At 52.4% G+C, this 23,181-nt stretch overlaps 1 protein-coding gene across 4 annotated transcripts; it reads left to right on the top strand.

Moving 5' to 3' along the window:
• The first annotated feature begins 8,388 nt into the window (after positions 1-8,388).
• Positions 8,389-18,290, top strand: FAM118A (family with sequence similarity 118 member A). Of its 4 annotated transcripts, none has more exons than XM_043968853.1 (9): positions 8,389-8,523; positions 10,053-10,108; positions 10,767-11,019; positions 11,650-11,871; positions 12,760-12,888; positions 14,643-14,823; positions 16,564-16,596; positions 16,845-16,928; positions 17,017-18,290. In XM_043968853.1, exons 2-9 carry the CDS (start codon positions 10,062-10,064, stop codon positions 17,034-17,036), a joined length of 969 nt encoding a protein of 322 aa, XP_043824788.1. In that variant the 5' UTR covers positions 8,389-8,523; positions 10,053-10,061; the 3' UTR covers positions 17,037-18,290. The 4 variants fall into 4 exon arrangements, with proteins under 4 accessions (XP_043824788.1, XP_043824787.1, XP_043824786.1 ...); XM_043968852.1 differs by having other exon boundaries at positions 11,683-11,871; positions 14,538-14,823; positions 17,017-18,288; XM_043968851.1 differs by having other exon boundaries at positions 14,538-14,823; positions 17,184-18,286.
• The last annotated feature ends 4,891 nt before the right edge of the window (positions 18,291-23,181 follow it).

Here is a 23,181-nt window from a genome sequence, read left to right as displayed (position 1 = left end):
CCCGAGCTGGTCTCAATTAGGTCAATAATTAGGGTTGGGAATACTACATTTCGATTAGCTAGTCTTTGCTGGTAGATTGTAACCCTTGAGTAATCAATTAATGATGAAAAAGGGGAGGGTCTATTCGCACTAGGGACTAGGGGATAAAATGGGGCCTGCGAGCCTCCATTCAGGGCACCCATTAGCTGCACACTAGGGTGCCTCCTCATGAGAAAGAAATAAAAGAGCCTTTGTCACCTCACTGCTGAGTTCCCGACGATTATAGAGAAGAGGATTGATTTTCCCTCACACTCAGCAATATCATATTCCATGCCCTCCAGTCCTTTAATGTAGAAGCTGCTAGATCTTGTGCTATCCTGACTGGGGCTCCACATAGTACTTGAAGTCTTTCTTTTTGGCAGTTTGCAATATTTTCTACTTGACTGAGAGATCTAGAGTTTGGCTATAATATTCCTAGGAGTTTTCCTTTTGGGATCTCTTTCAGGAGGTGATCGGTGGATTCTTTCAATTTCTATTTTACCTTCTGCTTCTAGAATATCAGGGCAATTTTCCCTGACAATTTCTTGGAAGATGATGTCTAAGTTCTTTCCTTGATCATGGTTTTCAGGTAGACCAATAATTTTCAAATGATCTCTCCTGGACCTATTTTCTAGGTCAGCAGTTTTTTCCCAGAAGATATTTCACATTGCGCTCTATTTTTTTTTTTTATTCCTTTGGATTTGCTTTATTGTGTCTTGGTTTCTCATAAAGTCACTGGCTTCCATTTGTTCAATCCTAATTCTTAGGCAATTCTTTTCTTTTTTCTTTTTATTTCTTTCTTTTTTTTTTTCTTTTGTGGGGCAATGGGGGTTAAGTGACTTGCCCAGTGTCACACAGCTAATAAGTGTAAGTGTCTGAGGCCGGATTTGAACTCAGGTCTTCTTGAATCCAGGGCTAATGCTTTATCTACTACGCCACCTAGCTACCCCTGCAATTATTTTCATCAGAGAGATTTTGTACCTCCTTTTCCATTTGGACAATTTGGCTTTTCAAGCTGTTGACTTTTTCTCGTGTCTTTCCTGCATCACCCTCATTTCTCTTTTCATTTTTTCCTCTACCTCTCTAATTTTATCTTCAAAGTCCTTTTGAGTGCCTCTATGACCTGAGACCTATTCATATTTTTCTTGGAAGCTTTAGATATAGGGACCCTGACAATGACATCTTCCTCTGAGGGTGCACCTCCATCTTCCTTGTCACTAATGAAACTTCCTATGGTCCTCACCTTTCTCGGTTTGCTCATCTTGCCTTTCTTTTACTTGACTTTTAGCTCCTTAAAGTGGGGCACTGTTTCCAGGCTGCAGTATCCCAAACTTTAGGAGGTCCCAGGTGGTATGATTTAAGGAGGAGCAGGTTCTTCACTCACCTGGCCTGTTCCCTGGTCCATAGATGACCCCAGACCAACTTGCTAATCAACCAGCTTTGTGTGCTGTGGTTGTCAGCTCAGATGAGCCTGTGCCCCTCCCTCACCTGGGACACTGCTACTTAAGCCTTCCTTCCAGATGGGGTGAAAAACCCAAGTTCTGCCTCAGCACCAGCATAGACACCTGTAATCTACCCCCTGCCAAGGGCTCAGTCCTCTCACCAGACTGTGAGCTTAGTTCTAGACGACACTGGTGCTGCAGCTGATTCAGAGGCTCTGGGGGTCTCCTTCTCTGGTGAGGCCTTCCTGGGACTGGATCTGTGTCAGGGTGACTGTGGGGTTGGGCTCTCCTCCTGTCTCAGCACAGCAGCTCCCTCCTTCTGACCTTCCAAGCCACCCTTGGTTGGAAGATGATTTCAGGACATTCTTCTGTGGGTTTTGCTGCTGCAAGAATTGTCCTATAAGGGGCAGCTAGGTGGCACAGTGGATAGAGCACTGGCCCTGGAGTCAGGAGTACCTGAGTTCAAATCTGGCCTCAGAAACTTAACACACTTACTAGCTGTGTGACCCTGGGCAAGTCACTTAACCCCAGTTGCCTCACTAAAAAAAAAAAAAAATTAAGAATTGTCCTATAGCTTTATTTGGATGTTTCTTGGAGCAATTGTGTCATGAGTTTGACAGCTCACTGCCTTTCCTTTGTCATCTTGGCTCTGTCCCGGAAGTCCTATCACTGTTTGTTCTTTCAAAGGTAAAATGTTCTGTACCTGTTCTCCAAAACTACCTCTAAGGCCAGCTTGCAGAACTGAGGGTGGGTGCAAGAGCCTGGACTCCAATAGGCCATGCAGGCCTCATGGGGAAAGCAAAGCATTGGATCAAAGTCATAGGAGCTGGGTTTGAATTCCGACTCTATCTGCTTACTGATCTTGGACTGGTTCCCTTTCCTCTCTGGGTAATGTAACCATTATTTGAGAGACAGTTTCTGGGTAATTTAATCATTTAAAAATTTTTTCCATTTATTTTATTTTTTTCAGTTATATGTACTGGTAGTTTTCAACATTCATTTTCATAAGATTTAGAGTTCCAAATTTTTCTCCCTCCCTCCCTGTCTTCTCCCCTCCACGAGACAGCAACCAATCTGACATAGGTTATATATGTGCAATCTACAAGTGCTATTTTTTTTTTATTTTTTTTTGGTGAGGCAATTGGGGTTAAGTGACTTGCCCAGGGTCACACAGCTGGTAAGTGTTAAGTGTCTGAGGCCGGATTTGAACTCGGGTCCTCCCGACTCCAGGGCCCGTGCTCTATCCCAAGTGCTATTTTTTTTAAGTCTCTGTTCAATCAATATCAGTTTTTTCTCTGGGAGTGGATAGCGTGCTTCATCATTAGTCCCTTGGGATTGTCTCCACCTTAGCAGGTATAGGGGAGGGCCTGTCCTTCTCATTATAATATTCTCCACCTAGGGGTGTTTCAGAGGAGGGCTTATCTGTAACGATTGGAATGATGCCACCTGCTGGAGAGCTACTGTAGGAAAGCTCCGCCATGAGGAGAAGGCATCTGAGGGTAAGCCATGGGGTTTTCCTTGGCATCAGGAAGTGACATTTGCATGTGGGTATTGTCAATCAAGGCTACCAGCCAATTAGCTTGGAGCTGTGTGTGAATAGTGTGTGTGGGGGGGAATGTTCCCAGCTTCATAGGCATTGGGTCCTTTCTGTTCCTGACCTCTCCATGGCGGGTTGGATAATGGGGTCTCTTAGAAATGGTTAGATTTTTACTTTTTTCTCTGATCCTAATGCTCTTTAATAAATACTTAAACACTTAAATATTCTTGCTAAAGCTTATAACTTATTGGCGACCACTGATTAGATTTTAGCTAGTATAGCTAGAATTTTAGCCCCTTACATATCCTAATTTGGAGTTCCTGGGGTCCTAAGCCAACCTCCAAGGTGGGTACCTTTTTCAGTGGAGGTGTGTTTTTGGGAGTTACATGTCATAAGGTGAATCTGGGGACAAATTTGGCCTTTTCTGCACATCTCTTTCTGGTTCCCATGACTAGTTTAAAAATCTCAATTTTTCATTAGAATTTCTATACCCTTGTTTTATGTCTTATTGTTATTTGACCTGAACCTTTTTGGTCCCGTTATGGGTACTGATTTATGTGGGCATGAGAACCTAGCATAAGTTATCCATTAATTAGGGTCTGACTCCCTTTTTGAGCTAATATCTGAGTTAAAGCTTGGGTCTTAGGTTTTTCTGTTAACCCCTTTTTGCCTCCTACATCAAAGTTACTTGCCCAAGGTCACACAGGTAGTAAGTGTAAAGTGTCTGAGGCCAGATTTGAACTCAGGTCCTCCTGAATCCAAGGCTGGTGTTCTATCCACTACACCACCTAGCTGCCCCCAGGGCAGTTTGCTTTTAACAGGAAAAAACAATAAAGTCCCCTAGGATTCTCCCCAGGAAGGGGGACATTGCTGGGAAACAGTACAGGGCTTGGGGTCAGGAAAGCCTGGCCTCCCAAGGCCTAGGTCATTGCAGGTCCTCCCCAGTGACTCTGTGGTGTCATGGTATCATAGAGGCCCTGCTGTCCAAAGCTCGTGGGTCACTCACTTTCCCTTTGCACTGACTGAAGAACATGGGATGCCTTTGGCATTTGTGTGAGGTGCCCCAGAATCCAGGAAGAGTTGTGGGACCCCTGAGGGGTGCTTCGGGACTGGTCTTCAGTAATGGAACTTCAGGAGCCAAGGGAAGGATGGGTGGTGTCTCCTCGGACCCTGGGCTTGGTGCCAGAGCACCGGCGCTTCAGGTCTTGGGGCAGTAGCCTCAGCTGAGGAGATGGGAAGCCCCAAATTGGAAAGACCCTCAACCCTTCCCGAGAAGGCAGAACAGCTGCAATTCCACAGACTACCAGCAGATGGAAGCCAAGATGCTCAGTGGTATAGTCCTGGGCATCTCTGGGCAGGGGACATTTCGGGAGACATTTGTGAATTCAGGAGGGGCTTCTGGGAGGAGGATGCCTTGTGCCTCTAGCCCCCCTGCCAGGTGCCCTTGCTCTTTCTCACCTACAGGTGGCTAGATGGGAAGGTGAGGCTCCCTCTTACAGCCTCTTCCTAGAGGCCAGAGCCTCGGACCCATCTGTTCCTCAAGGGTCTTCTGAGCCACCTTCCTCTCTCCAGGACCTGCCTGGGTTCTGGGAGGCATCAGGGCGCTGCTGCTCAGGGATCCTCCCCACCTCCTCTGAAGGAGAGGGAAAGGGAGCCTGGCTATGAGCCGGGCACCGACAGGTGTTGTTGGCACCCCAGGGAGAGCCCCCCTGCGGTTCTAGGTCAGAGAGAAGGTTCTGAAGAAGGAAGGAAATGCGTGAAGGCCCTTCCCTCCCTCTTGAGGCTGACTCCCCCAGCTTCCAGCCTCAGGCACGGGGGAAGGCCTGGGGCAGATCCAGGTGTGATCAGGGCCACCAGCTGTGGTTCTGGGCTGTCCAGTCTCTGCCTGCTCCCAGGCCCCAGTCAGCCGAGCCAGGAGGAGATGGCTGCTTCCAGAGTTTTATGGGCCTGGGACACCTCAGAAATTTTCTGGGGAAATCAAGGAACCTTCTGGAGAAAGGACAGACACACCTAAAGAGAGAAGCTTTACCCAGTCTGGACTCAGATAACTCCAGGACCACCACCCTTCATTCCAGTCTCCCCCAGCCCTCCAGGAGATGACCCTATTAGGCGTGGCTGCTGCCAAGAATGGCTCCAGGGGACAGAACAACTCCCCCCCACCTTCCCCCCCCCCCCCCCGCAAGGGAACACCCCCATCAGTCCTCTATAAGCTGGGAGATTGGTATCTCAGAGCCAGGCCTGTGCTGGTGCCTTCTCTCCAGAGAAGCCCAAGGACCTCTCTTGGCTCACTTTCCCTAGCGCCTACATAAACCAGTATTTATTACTCTAATTAGATTTGTGTGCGAGAGGGTGGAATTCCTAAGGACCCCTACCCCAAAGCCCTGGCCATTTCCCTCCTAACACTGGGAACAAGGGGAGCGGATTCTGACTTCAGCTCTGGCTTTGATCCCTAGCTCTCCCTGCCCTGGGGGCTGCTCCTGCCCCACAAGGACCTGAGGGCAAAGGGCTCCAGGCCTCAGGAAAAGACCTGGGCTTGGAGTCCCAGGCAGGAGCTGAGTTCAAATCTCCCTCTATGCTTCTCTTGGCCTCCTCTTCCTTATCTGGAACATGAGGGACCCGGCTCAGCTTCCATTCCATTCCAAAAATCTTGTGCACCCCCAATCTGTGCCAGGGTGTCCTTGGGGAGTAGCCCCTGCCCTCCTGCCACTCCCAAATGTCAGAGAGGTACAGGGTGTTAACATGCAAAGAAAGACAAGGTAACGAGGGAGGGCCCTAACAGAAAGAGCTACAGGCAGGGGTCTGGGGCTTCATCGAGGAAGGTGCAAGCCAGGAGGGCTTTCAGGAGGAGGTGGCAGCTCTGAGCCGGACCACCAAGGATCTCTAGGAGCAGGTGAGCAGGGAGATAGCCCGGTGGAAATGCATGGGGGCTGGAGATGGGATGCCTGGAGAGTTTGGGGACTGGCTGGAGCAAAGAGGGGAGTCTGGGGGGGCGGGGCTGGCTAGCTGGTAGAAGCCTAGGTGGGGTCAGGAGCCAGGCCATGTTAGCAGGCATGGCCTTGATATGAGGCAAAAAAAGGGGTTAATAGAAAAACCTAAGACCCAAGCTTTAATTCAGACATGAGCTCTCGAAGGGAGTCAGATCCCAGTTAATGTATAACTTACAAGTCAGGATGCTAGATTCTCTTACCCATTGAAATCAGTACCCATAACGGGACCATAAAGGGTCAGGTCAAATAACAATAAAGGAATTGACAAGACTATAGAAGCTTAGTACAGAAATAAATGAAAAATGTGAGAAATGGGTAGTCGTCTCCTCTCAATGTGGATATAACAAGTCAGTCATACTCCTCCTGACCTGTTTGTAGGACAAAGGTCTCAGATCCCCTCCTCCCGCTTAGGTTAGCAAGGTCACATGGTTCAAGGAGCCCTGGTCTCAATTAGGTCCTCTCCAGAGTTCTGTCCATATAAGGAAGTATAAGGTCCACTCCTGAGTTATGCCCATACAAGGAAGAGGGGTGGGAATTCTGTGTTCAGATTAGCTAGTAACCCCGACCAGTGATGAAAAAGGGGAAGGTCCATTCTCGTTAGGGACTAGGGTATAAAACAGGACCTGCGAGCCCCCTTTCGGGGCACCCACTAGCTGCACACTAGGGTGCCTCCTTCTCATGAGAAGAAAATAAAGCCTTTGTCACCAGGCCGCTGAGTTCCTGAGAATTATTGAGAAGAGGATGGATTTTTCCCTCACAAAAAATGAATATGTTTGGAAACTAGCCATGGGAACCTGAATGAGACATGCACAGAAAAGGCCAAATTTGTCTCCAGATTCACCTTATGAGGTGTAACCCCCCAAAACACACCTCCACTAAAAGAGGTACCTGCCTGAGGGTTGGCTTAGGGCCCCAGGAACTCCAAATTAGGAGGTCTCCCGTGTACCTCCCTAAAGTGGAGATGATTATAATAAGACTGATAATCTATTCATCCATACTATAAATATACCTGTCTTTCCTTTCACTATTGGAGGGATGCCTTTCCACTATTCTGGTTCTCTCCCCGTGGTCACCCACAGTGTTGCAATGAAACTTGGGAAACTGAGTCTTGGAATTCTTTTGGGGCGACTCACGATCAATTGGACCCCAAATTCAGCCCACATGACGGGGGTTCTGGGATACTCTGACCTGGGGGAGGTCACTATCTGTTCCCGCCGCTCCATCCAGTGTTTAATGTGTGTGTTGTGTGTGGGGGGGCCGTGGACGAGCCATCTCAGAGCCCCTCACAGGCTCCGCCATCGACGCCCCTCCCCCGTGGGTGCCTGCCCCCGGACCCCCTCCGCCCTCCTCTCCCGGGGCCCGGACAGTCGGGGAGGAGCTCAGGGACCTGCCTGAGTCACTGCGCACAACTGGAACCCAGAACTTCCTCCCAGGAGGGTCCTCAGCGTCCCCTAGAGCTGGACACAGAGGTGAGGGTCCTGGCGGGGAGACCCTGGACCAGTCACCCCGCCCCCCGCCTCAAACACCCGGGGCCACGTCTATGAGGCCGGGGACCCTGCACCCCCCTCCTAAATCCAGGTCATCCGGGGACAAACCACAACGGGAGGAGGGGGGCAGGACAGTCCAAGAGCAAAGCACCCCCCCCCCGTGCGGTCCGTCAAAGGGCCGGGGCGGGGCAGAGGACGCCGGACATCCGCGATGAGGGCAGGGCTGACCCCCCAGAAGCCCCACCCCAGCACCCCCCCCCGGGGGTGCAGCCGCCCCATCTCTCACTTCCGGGCCTTCGATCCAGCTCAAACGTGACCAAGTGACCCCCTGCCCCGCCCTGCCTTGCCAGGGGCCTTCCGCGACCACTCCTTCCCCCCCCAAAGAGCAGAAGCCCTTCGAGGGCACGTCCCGTGCCCAAGAGTGACAGCGCGCCACCGCTGCGACGTCGGGAGGAGGAGAAGGGGAGCCAGGGTGGCCGGAACTTCCGGGCGCGAAGAGTGGGAGTCCCGCCGGAAGGCTCGGTGGGAGCACCAGCCGGCCAGAGTTTCCTTTCCCACCTTAGCTTCCGAGCGCGCCTGCGCGTGGGCGGAGACGCCGAATAAATGAGCGCGTGCAGGAGCCGGCTAACGCTTTCCCAGCGGGTCGTTGCGATTGTGCGCGCGCGCGCTCCCTTTTCCTTCCTCCTCCCTTCCCTCTCTTCTGCTTCCCCCTCTGCTTCGGCTTGGAGTCCGCGCCTGCGCGTCACAGGGAACGCGAGCCCGCCCTCCCAGCCTAACGGTCTTTCTCCCGAGACAGGGTCGCGCTTGCGCGTGGGGGTCCCTGGGTGCGCGCTTCGACCCCCTCGCAGAGGAGTGCGCCTGCGCGGGGCCCTGAGCGACGCGCGCCGCCCCCGCCCCCGCCCCTCCCCCTCCCCCGGCCGGAGGCGGCGGATGCGCGGCCTGGCGCGCAGACCGCGGGAGGATCAGGAGGAGGAGTAGCTGCCCCCGCCCCCGCCGCCGCCCCCGGTGCTGAGGGGGCCGCGTCCGGGGCCCCGTGGCTGCCCCCCCCAACGGTGAGTGAGGGCCGGGACCCCGCTCCCCGCTTCGCCCCGGCTGCTCCTCCCCCTCCCCCATGGTGGGGGGGCTTCTCATGCCCTTCCCCCCGCATTACCCTGCGTCCAGCCTCGGTCCCGCCCCCTCCTGGGGGAGAAACGCGGTTGTTGGACCCATTTTGCAGATGGGGAAACTGAGGCAGGCCGTGAAGCCGGGCCAGGGGAGGCAGAGCAGGGGCAGAGGCCGGAGGACCGGACCGCGCTTGGGTCTGGGACCCCCCCCCCAGCTCCTGCTTCGGGGGTCCCCGGGAGCCTCGGTCTGCTCTTCCGGAGGATGGGGGGGCAGGGGGCATCCCAAGGGAGGGGGCGGTTGGCTGCGCGCCCCCCCCTTATGCCGTCATCGCCCGGTGAAACGCGCGTGGGGTCCCCGCCCCGCCGGCCTGTGCCCCAGAGATGCTAGAGCGGGCCGAGGAGCCGCGCACGCGGGTGGGCACAGCCTGCGAGCACTGACACGCACCGAGCCAGGGCAGCCTTGGACCCCGGCAGTGCCCACGGAGAGAGAAGCGCGGGTGGATCCTGGGGCAGATGCGGCCACGGTGTTCTCGTGGTCTCCCCTGCGGCTGCTTTCCCGAATGTCTGATGGGGAAACCCGTTCAGCACCATGGTATACCTCTGAGCCACGCAGGGCTGGCTGTCACGGGGGGAATCTGATCCACGTGAATGTTGGAAACTGCCTTTACAGAAAACACTCTCAAATCGGGGAGGGGTCGGCTGGGGGAGGGGTGGGACGGTTTTCATTGCTGTCCTTATCTCCAGCCCCCTGCATGTCGCTGGCATTTGGGAGGTGGGCACTCAGGTCAGAATTCATCAAGGGGGCAGTGAGGGGGCACAGCGGATAAAGCACTGGCCCTGGATTCAGGAGGACCTGAATTCAAATCTGGCCTCCCCACTTGACACTAGCTGTGTGACCCTGAGCAAGTCACTTAACCCTCTGTTGCCCAACAAAAAGGTCATCAAATTCAGCTGAATTTTAAGTTCTGAACTTGTGTCTCCTTGGTTGTCAAGACCCAGGGGAGATAGGGTTGAGAAAATCAGGTGGTGATTACTAGGGGGTGGTGACCATTGGGTGACATTCTTGTAGTCTTAGATTTAGAACCTCAGAGTCCAAAGGAAGCCTTAGGGGTTGCCTCGCCCACTGAGAACTAAAGCAGGAACCCCTTGGTGGCGAGTTCTTCTCTGGCAGCTCCTCTCTCCTGAGGGAGTTCCCGCTGCCTCTGTCACTGGCCACTCTGGGTCTGGAGTTTGCTTTCTGAGACCTTGTAAACCACAGGACAGTCTTTGACATGCTCGAAGTCAGCAGCGATGCCTCCCTTCTCTTTTCCAGGGCTTTAAATCCCGTTTTCCACAGTGTGTGTGTGTGTGTGTGTGTGTGTGTGTGTGTGTGTGTGTGTGTGTGTGTGTGTGTGTGTGTGTGTGTGTGTGTGTGTGTGACCCCTCCAAAGTGAGGACTCACATCAGCTGAGCCTCTGATGGCCTTTTCTTTTTCACAGGGTTTACACATGGATTCAGCAGAAAAGACAACAAATAGAAGTGAACAAAAATCCAGGTAAGAGCCAGGAGGCCTCCTCTGTGGCCCTCTTGTCCTTCTGTGGGAAGAGCGGTTGTCATTTCCATGTGGTGGCTGCCATTGGTCGCTATTGTTTTGGAAAGGTGTAGCACTGACCCCCTGAAAAAGGCAGAATTGAAGGAAGGAAATATTCCTGAAGAATCCCTTGTCCCCTCTGTGGGCTGGCCAGCCTCTCCTCCTGCTTCCCGAGCGGCCTTCTGGGTGAATCAGAATGAATGGGTGTTGGAGGAGCGAGGGCCAAGGAAAGGCAGGATGGCGGCATGGATTGGGAGGGAGCAGGAAGCTGCCCCTGCCTTTTGGACACCATCCTTCTGAGTGAGGCACATTCTGTTTCTGGAAGGCGTTTCAGGCTCAGTGATTGTTGCCACCAGTTTTTGTACTCATTCTTTCCCCAAAAGGGAAAGGTGCCCATTAGAGAGATGAGGGTGCCAGGCACAGAGCTGACAGGGAGGTGAGGCTAAAGATGGGAAGGCTGTGGTCCCTGCCGGACATGGACCTTACAGTTTAGTGGGGAGCGGAGGTGCCCCAGGGCCCCAGTGTGAGGGAGGGGTGACGACTTGTGGTTTGCCGTCATTTATTGGCCAGGGCTGACCTCTGAAAGGTGGACTATTATCCCACCCCCTTCTTCTCCCTCCAGGAAGTTTTTAAAAAGTCTAATAAGGAAGCAGCCCCAAGACCTCTTGCTGGTCATTGGGACAGGCGTCAGTGCCGCTGTGGCCCCTGGCATCCGTGCCCTCTGCTCCTGGAGGAGCTGCATTGAAGCTGTCCTTGAAGCGGCCGAGCAGCTGGAGGTCCTGCACCCAGGAGATGTTGCGGAATTCCGGAAGAAAGTGATGAAGGACCGAGACCTCCTTGTGGTTGCTCACGACCTGATCCGAAAGATGTCACCGGTAAGGTTCCAGCAGGGGAGGGTCTGGTAGGCCTCTGGTGCCTGAAGCTCTAGTGAAAAACATGTATAAGGTATGTGTCCACAGTGCATGATGTGTCCCCATTAGGGCTAGGGACCGGCTCGGGACCTGGGATTTCATTGCTTTTAGGGAATTCTCAGCCATTTCAGTAAGCAGCATAGTCTTAGATGCTTGGGGCAGTGATGGGGGTGAGTGACTTGGCCAAGATCAAATGGGGGACGGGAGCCCCGCTCTCCTGTGCTCTCCAGCCTGCTCTGGAGGCAGATGCTGTGGGAGGCTGCCTCTCATCAGTGAACCAAAGGCTCCAAAAACACAAGCCCTTTTATGGGTGGCCTCGGCTGCTGCTCTGCTACTTCCTGGGACTGTGGGCAGGTCCCAGTAGCTGCCCCACCACCCTCACACAAAATCCGAGCTGGCTGTTCCTGGCCTTGTGCGGGGGTCACAGATGCTTTTTACTGAGTGGGGCCTGAAAGCTGGACAAGGGTTCCGTGGAGGGACTTTGGGGTTTGGAGTCACATCCAGTATGTGGCCAGACCCTAGTTGGGTGGCCCCAGGTCGATGGCTCGGCCTTGGATGATGTCTGAGGCCCTTTGCATGGCTTTGCATCCACAGCGCACAGGGGACACCAAACCCAACTTCTTCCAGGACTGCCTCATGGAGGTCTTTGACAATCTGGAGCAGCACATCCAGAACCCCACAGTGCTGCAGTCGATACTAAGCCTGATGGAGCAGGGAACCATGGTCCTCACCACCAACTACGACAACCTGCTGGAGATCTTTGGCCAGCAGCAGAACAAGCCGATGGAGTCCTTAGATTTGAAGGACAAAACCAAGGTGGGAAAAAGGAGCTTCCTTGGGCCTTGGACTCAGGCTGCCGTGAGCAGGGAATCACTGATGGGCTCCTTCCTTTCCATGGACTGGACAGAGCAGAAAACTGAGGCCCGGGCAGGGCGAGTGGCAGCTCTTCACAGAGTTAGTTAGCGGTAGAGCCAAACTAAGAACCGGCTAGTCAGTCCTGCTATTAACTGGAGAATGCAGGATCAAGCATGGTCTTGAGCCATGAGCATCCAGTCTCTTCCGTGCCCAGCCAGTAGCATGTTTCCCAAGAGCCTTCCTTTCTTCTCCTGGGCCGCTAATACTTTTGGTTCATTTCTGCCCGTGCCTGTATGAGACCATGAAGTCCAGAGCTGGCCACTTGATTTGGGACCCTTAAAGTCTTACATAAATGGCAGCGTTGGGGTTATCGACCAAAGTGCCCATTCTGACTTGGCATAGCACTGCTGGAAAGCTCCAAGCCCCAGACCCCAGTAGCTTTGGGTGTTCAGTGCTCCCACCAGGGTTGGCCCTGTGCCTTTTGCTGTAGATACACTAATGGGTGCATACACATTCTCATTGATACTGGAAGACCCTCTTGGTCTCTGCTTGATAATGAGGGGACTGGATCACCTCAGGAAGCGGGATGGGAGGTCTTCCCGGGGAGGCAAATTGCCTCCTGGGGGAGGTGCTGTGGAGGGATATAATTCTGGGGCTCCCATGGCAGGGGCACCTGTCCAGCCAAGCCCCTGAAAACATTTAGCAGCAAAACGTCCCTTAAGTAAGCTGTCAGTGGGTATCCTTTCAAGTTGAGGTCAGGACAGAAGATGAGTCTGGGTTCTGGTGAGACCCCTGGGGTGTCTGTGTTCTAAGGCAGAGCTAAGATTAAAACTGGCCTTCTTTTGGCAGGTTCTGCAGTGGGCCAGAGGGCACATAAAGTATGGAGTTCTTCATATTCACGGCTTATACACAGACCCCTGTGGGATGGTTTTGGATCCTTCCGGATATAAAGATGTAACCCAGGATCCAGAAGTAATGGTACGAAAGGCCCTTGTTGTCCACATGGCAGCCCCAACCTTTTGTTTGTGTTCGGGCTTTTCCAGCAGTCAGAGAACCGGGCTTTCCACTCCAGCTCTTTCTGTGACATTGGGAGAGTCTTTGCTTGTCTGGGCCTCAGTTTCCCTATCTGTAAAATGAAGGGGCTCTGTAAGGCCACCACGGCCTGTCACACCTTTAGCTTTCTGTTTGCCAGAAGGGGCGGAAGCCTCCAAGTCCCTTCCAGAGCCTGGGCTGGCTCAGTGTGCTGAGACCTCCCCCCTTCTGAAGGCCCAGGGACGCCCTCCCTGAAGCCTCGGTCTCCTCATTTTGCAGATAGCAGCCACTTCCTCGGAGCAGTTTGACAGAGACCCACTTCTGTGATTTTTGCCCTATAGGGCAGTGTTTCCCATCACTGCCTTTGGCGTTTGTCCCCCATCTTGCCCACCTGTGGGTCATAGAGAGGAGGTCCCTGTCGGCCTTTGACTTGGACGCTTTGTTGTCTGGCCCGTAACCCGCTGCCCTGGTGCCTTCTGGCCCATTCTGGCCCATTCTGGCCTCCTTGGCGTTTCTCTCCATCTTATTTGACTTTAGCATTGACCAAGCACATTTTGGATTCTTTTCTCAGTGTTTTTTCTAAATTTAAATCTGAGGACTTTGATGGATTTTCAGTTAAAAAAAACGTGCCCCAGACATCATTAGCTGGTGTGTGGCTTTCGCCAGCCTTAGGGCACGGGACTACAGCTGTGCTGTGCTGAGCAGGGCCTTGGCCGTGTCTGAGCCTCTGCCACTATCTAGATCTGGAAAAGGAGGCCTTTCTGGTGGCATTGGCTGTGATGGCCCCCTGCTCCTCTCCCCCTCCTCCCCTCCTGCAGAGAGGACTTCACAGTCCCCACAGCAGGTCCTAGACGTCTGTTCAATACATGCTCCTTTGCAGTGAGTGTTAGGGGTGAGGGTGGTGAGGCCTTTTATCTGTGGGTGACTTGACCAGAACGCCAGAGTGTCTGGTGTGCCCGGCACTGTGCTGCCCATTGAGGAGGAGGGCATCTCGTCTTGGGGAGTCGAGGAGGCTGTCGTCCGCTCCACATGGAGGAGTGCCGCCGGGGAGTCTTCTCCATGCAGAATTATAGCAGCTGAAAGTGTCCTGTCCCCAGCACTGGGGGGGGGCTTGGCTGTGCCCGCTGGGGCTTTGGGCAGAGGCCTGTGCTTGAAGAGGGAAGCAGCCTCTTTCATCCCTTTCTTCGGTGAACATTTATTAAGCACCTTCTGTGTGCCTGGCACTCTACAAAGCACCAGGGATTCCAAGGGGCAGACGACAGTCTGCTGACGGTCTAATGGGGGAGATGCCGTGCAGACACACACCTCTAAAGCGAGCCAGGAAATGACAAAGCAGAGGGACGGCACTAGAATGAAGAGAGGTTGGGGAGTAGGAAGGGAGGTCAGGAGTCAGCACAGAGGAGGGAAAATGTTCCACTGGGGGGTGGGGGTGGACACCGAGAGACTGAAGTGTATTGTGGCGGGGGCGGGGGGGGGGGGGGGACGAGCTTCCAGCACCAGACCAGTGATCCCATGCCTGGTTCTGAAGCAGCAGGGAGCCGCAGCTCTGCTCGGGAACTTGGGCACTGGCTATTGCTTCTTGTGTTTCCTCCCAGGAAGTTCTGCAGAACCTGTACCGGACCAAGTCCTTTCTGTTTGTGGGCTGTGGCGAGACGTTGAGAGACCAGATATTCCAAGCCCTTTTCCTGTACTCTGTGCAGGACAAGGTAGATTTAGAGCACTTCATGGTGGTGCTCAAGGAGAATGAAGACCATTTCTTCAAGCACCAGGCTGACATGCTTCTGCATGGCATTAAAGTGGTCTCTTATGGGGATTGCTTTGACTACTTCCCTGCATATGTGCAAGACCTTGCTGCTCAGATCTGCAAACAGCGAAGTCCAGGTGCACATGGACCTTGTGTGTGTCTGTCTGTCTGTCTGTCTGTCCGAAGTCAAGGGGCTTCAGTGATCATGAAGATGTGGCGCCCCTTAGAATCAGCCTACCAGGGGCAAGGAGGGCAGGAAGAGTTGGCCGACAGTGCTTACAGGCAGAATTGGATTGGTAGCCATTTAGGAGCGGGACAGCTAGTGGCTGAATAGGGCGTGTTCTTTCTGATCTGGGGAGCAGTCCAGAAGATGTCCCCAAACTCAGGAAGACTCCTGACTAAAGTAGAGGAGTGGGGGTGGAGGGAACTGGTGTCAGAGAGACGATGGGCTTTGCCAGTCTGGAAGTGCTGTTGATGGCCAGATGTTGAGAGGGCTTTGCTGCCTTGGTGCTGGAGTTTGAGGAGTTGCTGGCGCTGCATTGAATGCTGTGGTTATTGATAAGTTATCAACATCATTGTGCTGTTAGTCTAAGTTTGTCCTGCCAGCTCCCAGTTTGAAGGGTAATTGGTGGGAGGCAAGAATGGGGTAGGGGGAGTGGGGGCAGGGTACAGGGCTTAGATAATTGGAATCCCAAGATAAACTGGAAGCATAAGTCCCCCTCCCTCCCTTGTCCTCAAACGACACAAACCAAATCAAATCAGAACTGCGAGCAACATGGACTCGGGTCAGTTTCTCAATAACTTCCCTTCAGGGAGCATTTATGAAGTGCCCAGTTTGCGCCAGTCCTTGGGCTGGGTGCTGGGCATAGGAACAACAAAATGGTCCTTGTTCTTGAGGAGGAGCTGATGGGAAAGGCAGCCAGAGTCATTGAGGGGAATCAGGAAGCCCTGGGACATGTCTGCACCGATGATGGAGGCACTTGAGCTGAGCCTGCGGTGGGTGGAGGTGGACGGGAGAAGGCAGGGCATTCTGGGGGACAGGGCCTGGGGCAGTCAGGCAGAGCAAGATGAGGGGTCATTTTGAGTGCTCACTGAAGACTTGGTACTGATCCTAGAGGCAGGAAGGAGTCACGGACTCCCGGTGTGGCTAGGTAGTGTGGTGTGGGGGATAAAGTGCCAGACTGGAATCAGGACCTGAGTTCCAATTCTGCCTCCCTCTTACTAGCAGTTGTGAAGGGGTCTCTTCACCTCTCTGTGCCTCAGTTTCCTTGTCTTTAAATTAATGGGTTGGAGTCCCTCCCAGCTCTAAATGTGTTCTTATGACCCCTATAAATATGATTTGTGCAGCCATGGTTTTTAGTATAAGGCTACAGGTCTTGTGTGAACTTAGCTGTGCTTCTTTGTGGGTGATTGCAGGACTTTTGATCCGAGATTTGGGCACTTTTCATTGACTGTTTCTTACAGCATGTCCCCAGGTGGTCAGAAGGGGGCAGGCCCATATGACTTGAGGGGGGACATGGGGCGTGGGCATTGCTGGAGACTCTAACAATGGCACAGAGCAGAAGGTGGCACCATTTCTGAGTGAAGACCCAAGACCAGCAGCCTCTGGGCAGGGAGACCACTCCCAGCTGTGAGGGACTCAGAGACTGGGCTGTTTCCATCCATTTATTGAGATGTCTGCCCCTTGGGAGCCAGGATTGCTTCCTCCCTGGCTCGGGGCCCTTCATAAATGCTACCTGATGGATTGCTTCAGGCTCGCTCTCTGAGAGGGTAGACATGGGGCCTGGGGCCTGAAGGGCGAGGTCTTGCAGGTGTTGGCTACAGATGGATGGGAACCAGGCTCCATGTGGCTCATGGGATCTTCTTCTCACTTGTAGATGCTGATCGAGTGGACAGTACAACACCATTAGGTAAAGATCATCCCTCTGGGCCCAGGGGGAGTGTTTGACCTGGGGATGGAGAAGCAGTGAGAAGGGGGCAAAGCCACCCCATGAGGGGCCTGGCTTTTGTACTGGTGCAGGGCAGCCCCCAGGGTTCCCCCAACTCTCTGGAAGCTGTCTGGTCACAGGGGAGGCAGCCCGAAGAATGTTGGAGGGGTCTGGGGTCATTGCAGGCTCTTCTCCTCCTCATGGGGTGGGGTCTGTGTCTGCACCCCCAGGGAATGCCTGTCAGGACTGTGCCAAGAGGAAGCTCGGAGAGTACAGCATCGAGGTTCCCAAACGAACCAGACAGTCGGACCCAGGTCTGTGCCCTGGGAGGCGGGGCTGCCTGGCGGGGCGGGGAGGGCCCGTCTCTCTCCTGAGTTGAGTGTTTGCTGTGTGTCTTGACAGATGACTCTGGAGGGTCCTGAGATCCCAGAGCCCCTGAGACCTGCGCCTGGAGACCCGAGGGTTGCCCCAGGAGAGCGCGGAGGGGCGGGGTGTGCGGGGGGGCTGGGCCCGTTGCAGCAGCCTCTGGGTGCCCAGAGCCACTAGGGATTGACATTTTTATGTTTCAGGTGTACTGGGAAAGGACTGATGGACATCTACCTCAGGGATAAAGTCCAATGATGGCCCCCCTGTTTGTGAAGACCCTTTTTAAAAGGGGGGTGGTGGAAAAACTGCCCCTCCCACACCCCCTGGGTGCCCAGGAAGGAGGACACTAGGGGCTCTCACTTTGGGGGTGGCTCCTGTGGCACAGACACGGTAGAGAGCAGTTTATTTTGTGAACTAGAAAGAGGGGGGCTTCAGGGGCTGTGGGCAAGGCAGGAAGGAAGGGGCTTCCTTGGCAGTAGGCAGTATGGCTCTCAGGGGACCCTCGAGGAAGTCACACTCCTTGGCACCCCAAGGCTTGGCACAGATGGCTTTCTCTCCAGGATGGTCACAGTGCTGAGTTGGGGCCCGTGGGGCCTGGGGTCAAGTGGGGCAGGCAGAACTTTGCCAAGGGCTTGTGCCACTCTAAACTGGGCAGGCCTCGATGGGTGTCAGGAGGCGCGTGGCCTGGGGCTAGGAGGCAGGCTGGAGGCCATCCATGCCAGCCCCCTCGCTCCCCCTCCCTGGGAGATACAATGAACCAAGGGACGTCTGGCCAAGGAGCCCCAAGGGAAGCTGGGAAATCGAGTCCAGTTCTTTCTTCTTTGGAAGCGTGGTTCCCTGTCATGTCTCTTGGTCAGTAGAATAAAGCCTAAATGAGCTTGGTGCTGCGGGCAGCGCTGCTTCTCTCGCCTGGACCCATGTAGTGAGGGCCACCGCATGATCTGAGGCAGGTATCTTCTGTTGGGGGAGACCCCCCTTGGGCAGAGCTGTGGAGAGGAGCAGATGGCATCATCCATCGGCCTTGGGGAGGGGTAGGGGTGATTGCACTGTTCTTGGCCACACCGAGGGCCCTGGGGCACACCAGCCCAGGGTTGAGGGCCTGTGCCCCACCATGGCAAGGGGGTGCGACCGCTGAAAAATTCACTTCCAGCCCAGTGCCCTTTAAACTGCTTAGGCCCTTATTAGTCCAGACTGGCTGGGAGAGATGTCCTTTGGAGCTGGGCTCAGAAATGGCTTTTGACAGAATGGGGGAGAGGATGGATGCTGGATTGATGATACTGATTATTAAATAATTGAACAGAAAATGGATTTTCCTCATTTCCCCTTTGATTCACTAAGAAAGAGTCTCCTCCATGAATCACTAGCTGATGTGCCCATTATAACTTCCCCCCCCGCTTGGTGAGTCACATAGGCAGCCTAGTGTGGACAGAATGTTCCAGCTCAGCCAGGCAAAAGAATTTTCTGTTCAAGAGGAAATACCATCTTGGGGAAACTGAGTCGGGAGGTTCCCAGCTCAGCCCATACCTAAAGTGGCTCCCCCCCCACTCTTTCTGAGACAAGGAAGCCTGTCGCAATTCACAGAAGTCACCCTGCTGGATCGACAGCATCATGGACCACCGGCTCAGACCAGTCTCCATCCAGGCCCCTAATCGTAGTATTGGGCAGGACCCAGTTATTCCCTGGATGGCCCCTAACTTTGCTAATCACAGGTCATCCCGTTAGCGACTAGAACGCTCTTCACTTTGTCATGGGCTGTTAGAGGTAATAGCCGGGGGAAGCGAGCTCATGGAGGCCAGGCTGCCCTCCCCTTGTGCTTGCCAGGCCCCCAGGGGCCACTTGGGAGGCTCCAACCTCCAGGAGGTGAGAGATTGTGCTACAAGGTTAAGATGTGGCTTAAAATAGCAGCGGCAGCTAAATCAATGTCCTAATGGAGCTGATTGGTCAGCCCCCACCCCCCCAGCACCTCCTGTTTAGGCATCAGAACCTCAGAGGATCTGAAACTGGCTTCGACCGCCCAGGCAGCGAGTGCATCACTAATCCAGGTGAGACGCAGTGTCTTCACAGCAGTGGCTGCTTTTAGCAATCGAGATTGGAGCCTCAGTGTCCACATTGGCAGGGAAGGGTTTTTTCTGAGTCTCCCAGTATGAGGATGCGCTTCCTTTTCCATTGACAGCACTAGGAGATGCTGATACGGCGCTACCCACCTGTTAGTCCTAGGTGAGCTCCAAGCATGCTGGGCTAAATGTCACTGGCCATGCTGGAGAGCTAGCGGGCTAGTAGGTGGTGCTGACTATTGGGCCTGCAGTCCACAAGACCTGAGTTCTAATCTGGCCTCAGGCCCTGGGCAAGTCACTTCACCCTGCCTGCCTCAAGTTTCCTTATCTAAAAAATGAACTGGAGAAGGAAATGGCAAAAAGGAGTCAGGAAGAATGGGACAAGCCAAAAAAGGATAAGTGGTTTGGTCTGAGGGTGGTAGCCCGGAGAATGTTCACATTGTCCTAATTTGCAGGACATAAAACAACTAGTGAAGGTGTCACAATAGAATTGCCTTGACCCACACTAGTGCTTGATGTGGGGTGTGGGCCATGCCTTGCTAAGCACTCTACCAACCTGGGACCCTAAAAGGTGGGTGGGCTCACTACCAGGGCCCCTCTAACCATTGTGACTACAATGTTATCAGGGCTAGGGAGGGCCTGGGGCTCTGATTTTCATGGGTGGGGATCCTTGCTATGCCAAAATCACAGATTGCTGCTATCTCATACTTCTAAAGAAATAACTTTGACCTTCTTTACTTCAGTCTTTTAACAAGGAAATTGATAACCGATCATTTGTCATGTGGTCTTCCCAACAACCCTGGAGGCACTCTAAGGGTCAGGTCACACAGCTGTCAGATTGGCTGAGATGAGAGGCTAACGTGGGTTTCCCCATCTGGGCATTGTCCTGACATTTTGTCCTACCGCCACATAGTAAATTCTGACAGAATCAAGTCAATATTGGCATCTGCTTTTACAAATGGTATGTTGTCAGGTCTGACTCTGTGGCTCCCATTTGGGGATTCTTTGGCAAAGATCCTGGTGGCGTTTGCTATTTCCTTCCCTAGTGCATTTCACAGACGAGGAAACTGAGGCAATGGGGATAACTGCCTTGCCCAGGGTCACACAACTTGTTAAGCGTCTGAGGCCACATTTGAACTGAGCTGGAGGAATCTTACTGACTTGCAGGCTCAGCACTGTCCTGTGGCGCCGCCTAGTGGCTCCAAGTGGTATCACACCAACTCGTAATTTTTATTTGGTTTACTAGGTAATCTGCCAAAGATTGAAAAGTGGCCATGTTGTGTTGAGTTCTGATCAATCTCAATTATCCTAAGAGGGACCACATTTAGACCACATTCAGATTTAGGTTCAGGACATATTTCAACCAAATCAAATCTGGGTTTTATAACTTTTAATGGCAACATTAAAAAAAAAGTCACATTTGGGGGGCAGCTAGGTGGCACAGTGGATAGAGCACCGGCCCTGGATTCAGGAGGACCCGAGTTCAAATCCGGCCTCAGACACTTTACACACTTACTAGCTGTGTGACCCTGGGCAAGTCACTTAACCCCAATTGCCTTACCAAAAAAAAAAAAAGTCACATTTCCGGCAGAGCTTCAGATTGGAAAACTCCCTGCTCTGTGTGGACTCTCAGCAACAAGTAACTTTTTTTTTTCTTTTTAAAAAAGTTTTCCAGTTACATATCAGGATCGTTTTCAACATCTGTTTTCATAGGATTTTTAGTTCCAAATTTTTCTTTTTTTTTGTGGGGCAATTAGAGTTAAGTGACTTGCCCAGGGTCACACAGCTAGTAAGTGTCAAGTTTCTGAGGTCCTCCTGAATCCAGGGCCGGTGCTCTATCCACTGAACCATCTAGCTGACCCCCAAATTTTTCTCCCACGCTCCCCTCTTCCCCAAGACAAAAATCAGTCTGATATAGGTTATATATGTATACAATCACATCAAACATATCTACATTAATCATCTTGTGAAAGAAGAATCAGCACAAGGGGAAAACCTCAAAAAAAAGAAGGGAAAAAAAAAACCCAGCCCCAAAGTATTAACAGTATAGTCCAAGCTGCACTCATAATCCACAGTTCTTATTGATGGGTGTTGAGAACATTTTCTATCGAGTTCCTTGACGTTGTTTTGGATCGTTGCACTGCTGAGAAGAGCCAAGTCTATCCCCATTGTTCGTCACACAATGTTGCTGTTACTGTGTGCAATGTTCTCCTGGTTCTCCTCTTAGCATCAGTTCGTGTAAGTCCTTCCAGGTTTCTCTGAACTCCTGCTCATCCTTTCTTACAGCACAATAGTATTCCATTACATTCATATACCACAACTTGTTCAGCCATTCCCCAATTGGTGTGCAACCCCTCAATTTCCAATTCTTTGCCACCACAAAGAGCTGCTATAAATATTTTTGTACATGTGGGTCCTTTTCCCTCTTCTAGGATCTCTTTGGGATACAGATCTAGCAGTGGTACCACTGGGTCAAAGGGTATGAACAGTCCCATAGCCCTTTGGGCACAGTTCCAAATTGCTCTCCAGAATGGCTGGATAACCAGTGACTTCTTAGAGCCCAACCAAGGTCTGGTTCCCCCTTCCTTTCCCAGAGCATAGGGGATAGTTTAGAAAGATGCAGAGGTTTCCTTGGAACCCCAACAACACTAAAGATCCAACTGAGGTTTTTAGGACTGATTTAGAGGCAAATGTGTCCCCGGCCTTAAAGGTGACCTGGGGTCCACCATTTTGGGGATAATGCAGATAATGGGTTTGCACAGCCCATCATAATGATTTTCACCTTGTCTCAAATTTATTCTAGTTCCTAGACATGCTGCACAGTCGTTCATGGCCTGGAGCAAAGATTGCCTGGTGTTGGGGTCCTGGTGTGGGTCTTATCAAAGCCAACTGGGGAGACTCTTGGGTCTGGGGACCACCTCTTCCACAGTAGCTGACCTATTTTTGGTTTTTATGATGGCCTGTCTTTCTCCCATGGAGAGGAGGGTTATTCAATCAGGGACATCTTCCCAAATTGGTTATCGATTCTAAATGTGGCTTGGAAGGGGACTGTAGCTGCTCTCGGGTAGCTGCTGCTGCTGCCAGCCTTCCATCCTATCCCACTGCCAGCTTCTGAAAGTGGGGAGATGCCATCACATCCTCAAGTTCATTGGAAGGATCAGCCTGTGGGTTCCAGGAATACCCATGGTCTGTTTTGGGGGGGTTTATCTGCTATGGTTGACCTCAGATCTCTCAGCTTATGAGAGTCAAAGGTTCTGGAGGACATCACCAACTGGATTTCCCCCTTTCTAAGCCAGATATCACAAAACCTGATTGCTTTTTGTTTTTGTCATCCCTGGCTCAGTTGGGAGCTCTCCCTAATCATCCCCTGTTCTAAGGAGCTTCCCCAAGGGAGTTTTCTTTTAGATTTTTTCCCCCCGGGGCAACGAGGGTTAAGTGACTTGCCCAGGGTCACACAGCTACTAAGTGTCAAGTGTCTGAGGCTGGATTTGAACTCAGGTCCTCCTGAATTCAAAGCTAGTGCTTTATCCACTGCACCACCTAGCTTCCCCCAGGGAGTTTTCTTTGGCACACCGTTTTGTTAATTCTAGCTCACGTAATATACAATCAATTCTTAAATGTGACCAAGGAGAAAATGTGAGATGTCCCCACACAGACCAGCAATGAAGTTTCCCTCCTAGTATTGCCCTTATCAGCTAAAGTAGCACCTTTTTCCTGTTTGGTTTTTGGAAACCTGGAGACCATCTCTCTCCCTAGATGAATGAAAATGTAATGGCCAATGATGATGATAACAAAAACAAGCATGTTGCTATTAACAAAATCCCCCCAGACTGATGAGAACCTGCAAGGGAAACACAGATTGATCTGCACTCACATTAAAAGAAAAAAAAAAAAAACCTTTGAACCAACAGAGGGATAGAAATTAGCTTCCTCTACCCAGCCGGGGAAGACAAGGTCCTTTCAATTCTTCGGGGTTGCATGCTTTGATTACCCTCCCCCCCAAATGGGGGGGGGAATTCTTCCCTGAGGAACCCCCCCCCAATTTGTAAAATTCCTTCTAGGGGATTATAGATCATCTTCCCAGCTCTATTTGTCTCTCCCAACAGACAGACCACGGTGCTACATTGCCAATTATCTCCAAATGTAT

Source organism: Dromiciops gliroides, chromosome 5, assembly GCF_019393635.1.
Source record: "Dromiciops gliroides isolate mDroGli1 chromosome 5, mDroGli1.pri, whole genome shotgun sequence".
Classification (NCBI taxonomy): domain Eukaryota; kingdom Metazoa; phylum Chordata; class Mammalia; order Microbiotheria; family Microbiotheriidae; genus Dromiciops; species Dromiciops gliroides.
This window is presented reverse-complemented; position numbering and strand designations above follow the sequence as displayed.